General features: G+C 34.9%; 1 protein-coding gene across 1 annotated transcript in view; it reads right to left on the bottom strand.

Annotated features, from left to right (window-relative positions):
- Window positions 1-1,477: 1,477 nt before the first annotated feature.
- Window positions 1,478-10,218, bottom strand: part of LOC143247696 (polyunsaturated fatty acid lipoxygenase ALOX15B-like) — a 30,510-nt gene continuing 21,769 nt past the window's right edge. Inside the window, exons 7-11 of the mRNA XM_076496097.1 lie at window positions 9,541-9,646; window positions 8,618-8,709; window positions 7,052-7,229; window positions 4,352-4,515; window positions 1,478-3,274 (exon numbers count right to left, since the gene is read on the bottom strand). Of these exons, the coding sequence (XP_076352212.1) occupies window positions 7,092-7,229; window positions 8,618-8,709; window positions 9,541-9,646 (336 nt within the window). The 3' untranslated portion in view covers window positions 1,478-3,274; window positions 4,352-4,515; window positions 7,052-7,091. The remainder of the gene's footprint in view (window positions 3,275-4,351; window positions 4,516-7,051; window positions 7,230-8,617; window positions 8,710-9,540; window positions 9,647-10,218) is intronic.

Genomic DNA, 10,218 nt, shown 5'->3' with positions numbered 1-10,218 from the left:
CGTTGGTAAAAGAGTGGCCCAAGAGTTGGCGGTGGGTGGTGATGACTAGCTGCCTTCCTCTAGTCTTTCACTGCTAAATTAGGGACGGCTAGCGCAGATAGCCGTCGTGCAGCTTTGTGCGAAATTCAAAACTGTGCCTTTCTTTCAACAAACGTATACACATTCTGTGATAATACGTCTTTGCGTGCTCGTGTCACGTGACTAATACATCGAATTCTTCAGCCATTCTCGCAGATTGTGTCATTCTCTGATAAACTATGGTTATCGGGGATTTACAGTCGATTAATTGTACAGTTATCCGTACTTGATTTCACGAAGGACACTGAATTTAATAGTGTGATGAATAACAGATCAGTGGATATGTGGTTAAAATGTAATTGTCTGTGGTCGGTTTATCAGTTGTGATATTTAGGGTTGTCTTCAACCCGAAATGAGCACCTTACGCGACACTTGCCAGTGATTTTGGGATAGAGCCGTCTATTCTTTGAACTACTGACCAAAGGAACTGCAAATAGTTATCAGTATCTGCTATAACTAGGGTATTAGACCGAATAAGAGGATCCATGTCACTCTTATGATGCACCAACAGCTGAAAGTATTGAACGGCTCGAATGTGCATACCTTTACAGTTAGCAGCCTGGTACGTGAACCACTCGTTCTCCTCTAGCATAAGCTGTGGTCTTACTTTAGTAATAGATGGAATAAGGAACCAGACCCCCCACAGTACCGATTGAGATTAAATGAGCGTCCTCTTGTGTTACTGTACAGTTTAGTTAATCTTGAAGATGTTTTTTACCTTTAATTAGCGTGATTACAGGGCAAGTGGTTTGATTTCAAACTTTGAATAAGGGATACTTAAAAACAAAGTATTTGTGTATTTTAACTTGAGCCCTGAACAAAGGTCACCTTTGAACTTTTCTAAATCCAGTCCTGGTTCTCGAGGGCTTGTAGTGTAATCGCTTTCAGTAAGTGGTTAAAACAGTATAAAATGTATATAAACAAATTTTAACAAGTATTCCCAGAATCCGTAAAACGGTGTACTGTCCATACGTTTATTAAACCTACGCACGTGTTGTGAAAGTCAGTAAAACAAAGTAAAAAATATATATATATATATGTTGAATTTATCTTTTGTTTTAAAATTGAAAAAAGAGTAAAATGTAATTTAATGAACCTAAACGTGTAATTGGACCTTTACATGTGACATCACACAAGATATTTATCAGAGTTTATGTTTTATCATTTTCTTTTGAAGCTGTTATTCGTCATGAATATTTTCGTACGCGATACTTCACTTGTAAACATATTAATATTTCGTTATTTCTGTTGAAGTTTATTCCACTTCAAAATAGTTGTTGAGAGAGTTAATATCATGAGAGTTAGGTTACACTTGCGAATTAATTGAGTCCGAAATAAATGTTTGAACTTTCCAGTTTCCTGAAATAAAAACAAGGTGTTCGATACATGACACTTGAAAGCCACGTAGAATTATTTATTATTTTATTTACAATGAACAGAAAATTTCATAATTTAAATGAACCGTATTTACCAAAAGAAATATCCTTTTTATATGTATAGAAGTATACGTACATTTATTTCTATAGCCTTACAAGTTTCCTCCACCAAAACGTTTTGAAAAAACAACAAAAAACAAACTCTGTGTATTAGTTAGAATTACTTTTTAATATAACACACTTTTAACACGTTAAACGTTAACAGGTATCGTAAAATAAAACTTAATCAAAAGGCACTTCGTCCTTTTGAGTATCGCGAATCTCCAACACGTAAAATATAATTTCATGCGACCTACGTCACAAAACTATAATTATGTTCACGACAGGAGTTTTGTGGACAAAGTTAAGCGCAAACTAGTTTGGTTGTTAGGTTATGTAGTTCTGATAACTATTCGCCGCAAAATAAACTAACCCCGAAATCATACAAGTTCTGAGGATTCATCTAATGGTATTCCCCATAGTGGGATACAAGTTCTACGGAGTTTATCTAGTGGTATTGACCAGACTGATAATTTTAAACCGTCTCTTATCGAGCCTTACATTTTAGGGATAAACACTAAGCCTCTTTATTGATGAGAACGTGTTAATGCCACGTTTCTCGACTCTTCGCATCTAGAGTATTACACTGTTATGATCAAATTATCTGGTAAAGCCAGTGTTCTAGCTGAGAAGGACTGTTTCCATTGTTAAAACAAATTTTTATTTTGTTTCTCTTCTTAACCAAACTACGGGGGGGGGTCACGTTTCGAGAGTGAAGGGAGGGCAAAACTTAAGCCCATATTATCTTGTAATTGACTAATAAAAGAGGTAGCTAAATTAATATATTTTCATTATATCTACAGAGTTAAAAGTTCCTAAATAGATAGGACTGGATGGAACAAAGTTGCAACGTTTTGGTTTGCGTTGAGAATATATAAATTAGAATAATTTGTCCTAATGTGGGTAGAAATGTTTACCTACACTGCACATTAACATCAAATTATCAAACCACCAACTCTTTCTAATATATTCTAAAAGCCAGCGTCAGACAAAATATATTTAGGTTTATGTAGAAACGTGTTTCAAAACGCATGAAAATTACATATCTGATTTTGATAATCGCATGCATTTTAATATGTTGACAAAATCAAGCAATAGTTTCTGTTTGTTATTTAGCACAAAGGTACACAACGGTGCTGTGCCTACCATGTTATCGGAACCCGATTTCTAGTGTTATAAGCCCTCAGACTTACCCCAGTGCCACAAGGTAGGCGAATCCAACAATAATAATAGGTTATATACACCGCATTAATTTTATTTTAAAAACTACACGTAACGCCCTCTATAATAAAATAGAACTTTGTGTCATAAATGCTTCCTATTGGCCAAGATGTTTTTTTTTCTTTTCTGAGTGAAATAAACACAGTTTCATGTATATTCCCCACTCACATTCATTATAATAATCAATATATAGATTTAGGAACTATTTAGTTCTAATATGGTACCCCTCCCCAACAACAGCCCCAGAAATAAAAAATAATAAAGCCGCGAAAAATAGTATTGATAATGATAAAGAATAAAATATTTTCCTCAAGAAAGCTTCTATTAAAACTTGGGAACAATCCCTGCTGTTATTAAAACTTGGGAACAATCCCTGTGTGGAATATCAAATTGCCACTGAATTAGGGATTATCTCTGGATCGAGCCACGTGTAGGCACACTTTCGGGTCTCGTTCCGTTTTTTAATTTTTTCGCTGATGTTTTTAAGCTCCTCCACAAACCTGAAAGGAAAGACAAAAACAGCTTTTCAAAACTATTCATATCAAACTGTTACTTATCTGTTTATATTGCTATATTTTTATCGGACTTGATACTTTTGTCATTTCAAAACTAAAAGTTTATTTGGTTGGAGTTTCGAGAAATCTTGTAGAATGCCCTTTCAATTTTGGTATAACACGATGGATGTCAAATTACTGGGAATTTCTCTTCAGTTGTTTAAAGTTGCTTAGACAAAATGATTAGTTAAAGAAAACAAACTACAAAATGTGTCTCTCGTTGGAACAGTCCATTTCTTAATGAAATATCAGAACTTAAGTTATAGTTATAACTTTGGTCATTAACTAATTGGTTTTTATCCAAGTCAAACACTATGGTCACTGACTGATTGGTTTTATCTTATAGTTGACCTTAAGTCAAACACCATGGCCATTGACTAATTGATTTCTATCTTCTGTATGATCTTAAGTCAAACACTTTGTCATGACGTGGGTTCGACAAATGATAATAAAACTTACATTGAATAATGGTTAGTCATCTTTTTTTTTTTTAATGAAGGTGGTCTTAATTTTGTTTTGATTAAACATAAGTTTCGAGTTTGTTTAACCGCAACTGTTAATTCAATATCATCTGTTAGTTGTTAACTTTGTACTTGATGGTAAAATGTTAAAAACTCATGACAAATAAATTACTGGATATTCGAAGTAATGGATACATTGGACTTGGAAATCTTATTTTTACCTTTTCCTGTTCACATGAATGAAACTGTATACAACTGGATTATTAACACTACACCTGGACGTTACCATTTGGATAGAGAGAATATATTATTGAAAAGTTGTATATGATTGACCGTTATTAAGCAATACTTTATTTTTTTTCTCTCAAAAATATATTGGGTTGGGTAGATACGACATGACGTAACATTAATGAATGCTCTTATTATATCTACTTTGCCATACAAACGCTAGAGCTGCATGTCTAATGACTTTATTGTTTTTTCTCTTTATTGGAGGATGGGACAACCAGGATTTACCAGTAGGTCTGTTGTGTTTTCAAAAATTCGTTTCCAAGCAACTTACTCTCTATGTGCCTCCACGTCGGAAGGATCAAAGAGGTATCGAACTTCAAAGTCACCCAAAGACTTGGTGGCTTTGGTGCTTAACATGCGCATAGCAAGTACTACATCAAACGTTGTCTCTTTGTTTGGCAGTTGGTCAAGAATATCTTTCTCCGTACGAGGGCGCTATAAAAATATGAAATTATAGGTTATGTCAAGATACAATAAATTTGTACAAAACCGTCATATAGGTTTTAAATTAATGGTATTTCTGCTGTCAATTATTGAATTTCTCGTTTGGAAATATGTTTTAATAAAAACTGTTATTTAAGGATTTTTACCCAACAAACTCTTTAAATACGTGCTACTAAAACGTATAATTAGAAAATATGGTCATTCAAGAATAAGTGCACGCTTTAAATAAATAAGTTACGAAACAAACTGTGTGATTAATGCGCGATAATAATAAGTACCTGAAATATGAAATAAGATGGTTAATTAGTGTTACTACACTACGAACCAAGTATAATTTTAGGAAGATATTTTATTGAACTATATTAAATGTTAAAACAATTGTTAATAACCAAACACCAACTGTTCATTAAAAGAATAAAATATCAGTGTTTATTTGAGAAAATCGTTGAGTCGACCAAGTTCAAAATAGTAATAATAATAAAAACGTTATATAGAGGAATGTAAGTTACGGAAACATTTTGGAAATGTGAAACGAACCATAATTATTGTGACCTTTTATTGACCTTTAATTATTTTAAGCAACAGAAAACTTATTTTCAGTTAGTGTTGGCAGCAAGTTTTACACAACAGTAGTTTAGTCTTTAACGATATGGTTTACAGAGTGCATATTATTTGTGTGTGTGTGTGCTTACCTAACCACATTGTGTTGGATTTGGAGAAACATGCTGTTATCTAGTAGTGCGTGATCATCTAAAATATTTACTGTGCTTAAATGAAAAGATGGTGAACCACAAACTGGTCAATTTTGTTGTGGTTAAAATAGATCGATAATATGGATGAAAACACACATCACTTTTTTAGATTTGCTACGATGTTAATTCTGTAACATGTTAAAATTTACTACAGTGCCAATCGTGTTATATTGTTGAAGTCTGTTTATTAGCTGCCTGAGTATTGTGATATAATAAGCGGTAAATAATGTTTAGAATATTGTGAAAAAAAATAATATAACAATTATCTCACGTTAGGATGTAAAATAGGTTTCAGCACGAGCTTGTTAATGTGTGTACGTTTTTAAAACCGACAGACATCTGCCAGTTTCTCACGCAAGTGACGTCACTCCTTTCAGATAGTAAGGAACCAATGAGGGTTCACGAAGCAAACAACTACTTTTTTATGCGTCTTATAGGTAAGTTGTATTTCGTTATTTGTTGAACGTTAGTTTATAACGGTGTTAATTAAGTGTCTACATAAGTTTTTTTTTTATTATATGTATTTATTTATTTTGAAGTTTCTTTTACGTTTTTAGCTTCATACTTGAATTCCGAAGTAATTTAAATCTCTTAAGATGGTTGTCCCCCGCCCCGTGGCTTAGCGGTGAGCTCAGGGGAGGATTATAACATTAAAATTTGAGATTCGATCTCTGTCGTAGACACAATAGAGAATAAAAAGAGCCCTACGTATAACTTCGGGCTGAATAAACAAACAACCTGACGAACATTGTAAAATGATACTAGGATTACGACTGGAACATCTACAATATTTGTTGTGTGTGGGGGCGCCCCTGCTAGTACAGCGGTATGTCTCCGGATTTACAACACTATAATCAGGGGTTCGATTCCCCTCGGTGGGCTCAGCAGATAGCCCAATGTGGCTTTGCTAAAAGAAAACCCACGTGTGGGGGGAGCACTTGATTGATAAACTGATTCATTCTGATCATTAGGTTTTCCGTAATTTTTCTTCATCATAATTTTCCGTAATTTTATCCATCGAGATACGACTTCATTTGATATCATTAAATTCCCTTTGTTAAATAATATACGTTATCTTCTGGTTTGTGTGGTGTATCTGATTTATGTAGGTAGCTTGCTTTTATCTAAATTTGTGTTAATAAAACATTGAAATCTAATATTCGTGATTTAAAAGCCGCACTAAACTGCAGATGTTTGATGATTGGAATCTTCTATTCGGAGTTTTTAATTCTATGTGTTGATGTTTTATCTCAGATATCATTCTGAAAAAGAATACACTGGGGTGTCCAAGCATACAGATTTAGTAAACTCAGTCTTTTATTCTGAAAGCATCAATTATTTTTATGATGCCTCAAATCAACCATTGCCTTTACTGCTGACGTCATTAACATGTACACTTTCCACTGACCTCTTAAGCCTACTTACCTTGTCCCTCAAGATGACCTCTTAAGCCTACTTACCTTGTCCCTCAAGCTGATCTCTTGAGCCTACTTACCTTGTCTCTCAAGCTGATCTCTTGAGCCTACTTACCTTGTCCCTCAAGCTGATCTCTTGAGCCTACTTACCTTGTCCCTCAAGCTGATCTCTTGAGCCTACTTACCTTGTCCCTCAAGCTGATCTCTTGAGCCTACTTACCTTGTCCCTCAAGGTGACCTCTTGAGCCTACTCACCTTGTCCCTCAAGGTGACCTCGTAAGCCTACTTACCTTGTCCCTCAAGCTGACCTCGTAAGCCTACTTACCTTGTCCCTCAAGCTGACCTCGTAAGCCTACTCACCTTGTCCCTCAAGATGACTCCTCTCATGGACTGTGGATAGTTAGGGAAACGAACATTCGTCATATTGTTGAAAGTTCACTGCAGCATGGAAGACGGAGCAGTTTGCTATTATGGCCGTTAGGGTTTCGATAATTTCTTCTACATTAGTGAAGCCAAGTTGATGATCCCCAGGGACACCCTGGAAAACAGCAAACGGAGTTTTAACTTTTTTAAATAGATGTTGTAAGAAAAGATGAACTGTGCATTGGCGCAACGATGTATTCAATCACTAAGCAACGAGCTTTTTTACAAACTCGTACTTAAAGTGGAATCAAGGAAAAAAAACTAAATCTTTAAAAATTATTACACCTTTTCTTAGTCACATTTTTTTTACATTAGTGTCTGTCTCTCTATCCACTTGTCTTTTATTCAACCTGGTTCATACGGGGTTCGGTTCCCTGTGGTAGACAGAGCGCATATAGCCATTGTGTAGCTTTGAGCTAATAGAACAATAGGAAAACAGTTGTCTACCTGTTTGGTTATCCGTCGGTCCGTTCGAATGTCTGTATGTTTAAGTTTTGAAAATCTAACCTAAAACTGTTGATATGATTGATTTTTTTTATAAACATAGTTATGGTAATGACGTAAAACTTTGATCACAACACTTGTAAAGACATTGATCAGCCCCAAAATTGGTGGTGGGTGATATTGACTAGCTGTTTTTCTCTCAGGCCTATCACTTCAATATTAGAGATGGCAGGTTGGTTGTCTTTGAGTAGCTTTGCGTGAAATTAAGAAATTAAGAAACGAAACAAATAAATTCCTTTTTAAATACATTTTTCCTCTTTTGTCAGTTTACAATTTTAAACGCAAATACACTAACATTTTATGTAATATAATAAACTTAGAAGAAGAGCCGTTAGGATAACACAGATCAGTGGAGATCTCAATTTAGTATATGAACTTCACTGAAATGAAATACATTTAACCGTCGCCATTTTAACCTCTGTACACAGTTAATAACCTTCCAACGAGCTGATTATTCCATTCGGTGTATCAGTCGCCTGCCCGAGGGCTTATAAGGCTAAAACTCCACGTTCAATCCTTGCGGTTCTGTGCCCAATAGCACACATAATCACTAGTAAGCCAGCGAAGTTAATGAAAATCCACCACATCATCTAAGCCTTTTTTTAAACCCAAGTATTTTGAAATAAACTTTGCAGTAGTTTGGGTCTGAGGGTAATTAATTGTATTCATGTTTGGATGATTTACATGTAATATTCATAATGACTGTTTGGAGCGTCGCCTGGTGGTTAGATGCTCGACTCACGAATCGTGAGTTCGCGTCCCATCATCGAACATACCCACACTTTTGGGGAGGGGAACTGTGCTATAATGTTACGGTCAATCCCAATATTGTATAAGAGTAGTCTGAGAGTTGGCGGTAGGTGGTGTTGGCTCGCTGCCTTCCCTCTAGTTTATTACTTCTAAGTTAGGGACGGCTAGCATTGATAGCCCTCGAGCAGCTTTTCGTGAAATTCAACAAAACAAACAACTAAGAAATATAAATCACCAAAGGCGAAGTACCATGATGTGGCAACCACCTTCCTCTCTTGGCTTCATCAGCTCCTCTCGCCAGTTCTGAAGCTCAGTATCTTCTGAGATTTGTCCATCTTTTCCTAAGAAGAAGAACATCATGTCACTGAATACGTTATCTGAACCACTAACAAGTTTTATACAACTTAGTAAACTTCTGAAAATCGTATATGTTGGAAGTAAATGTATCTAAATTGGAAGCATCCAAAATGGCACTCTTTGTTAAAGAAATATTAAGTTTCTTTGTTGAGACAAGACTCAAGTTCTTGTTTGTGAAAACGATTCATAATACTGAACAAAATGAGTAATTACTTCCTTTTATTGTTGAGATATTAACATTGTAACAAGTATCTATCGCTGGGGATATTACATCTAGAAACTTCAAAGATAACGACTTCTCGAATAACTGTGGTAAACATTGGTTAAAGAATGATAGAGTATTGAATACATATGGTGAACATTGAACAAAAGATGACGGTTTATAAAATAAACATGGTGGACATTGATCAAAGGATGAGAAACATTTATAAACACGAATGGACCTTGTTTAAACGATGATAATCACTGAATAGATATGTCGAACAAATGAAGATGTAGAGTAGCTTTGATAAATAGAGGGAATTGTGATCAAAAGAAGGTTCACAAATGGAGAAATTTGGTCAAAGATCAAGTGTAGTGAAATGACCACAAAGAATCTTCTGCAGAAAGTCAAGGTTCTCTCTTTGTAACACAGAATTTTTTTTTTTATTTAAAATGCACATCATAAAGTGCAGTGATAATGGTTGCAAAGATTTTTATCAAAGAAAGCTGTTAATATAAGGACGACATATGCCACAAATCAACAGCAATATTAATCATAGATGTCTTTATACACGCGCACAAAGCGATTCGGATAAAGTTCCGACAGAACTTACCATAATGGTGCTTGACAATTCGCGATACGTAATTGTGGATTGCTTTATAAACGTCCACAGCGTCATCTCGATATGGGTAATATGGCAGAACTTCCGGGTCCATCACCTGAAAATAAAACAACAACAAAAAAAACGTGTGTGTGTAACTGGGAGGGATGTCTCACTACGTCACAAAGTCTGTACTGTTCTATATAACGAATAAATATCTCGTCCATATATTGCATAAGATACATAGATTCCGTTGTGCACAGATCAAATTTGTGTGGTTTAATTCATTTTATTGACTGTAAGAACGTATGCTCACGATGGATGGGGCTGATTGAACAAGTTTTATTCGTTTTGAAAATATAATGTTTTTTAATGTTACCTGTTTGAGATTTTGTTGTACTATCATTACTGATAAGAAATCATTGCGGCAAATTATGTATTGTTACGTGTGTCGTTACTTGTCAGTGGACATTTTACACGAGGGATCGTTTTTGATACGAAGTGATCATTACAGTCAAATGACAGACACCAGAACAATCTCGCTTGTGTTCAGAGATGAAATTGTAATTTCAAAGAAACTATCATAATAAAGTCACCTTGGTAATGACAAACAGCCTAACTCAAAATAGTGACAAAATTTAAAGTAGGTATATACTAGCTTTAGATATAATTTTAGCAGTGCAGTAGTTT

The sequence above is a fragment of the Tachypleus tridentatus genome, chromosome 3 (genome assembly GCF_004210375.1).
Source record: "Tachypleus tridentatus isolate NWPU-2018 chromosome 3, ASM421037v1, whole genome shotgun sequence".
NCBI classification, from domain to species: domain Eukaryota; kingdom Metazoa; phylum Arthropoda; class Merostomata; order Xiphosura; family Limulidae; genus Tachypleus; species Tachypleus tridentatus.
Note: the sequence above shows the minus strand (reverse complement) of the source record. Positions and strands in the feature narration are given on the sequence as shown.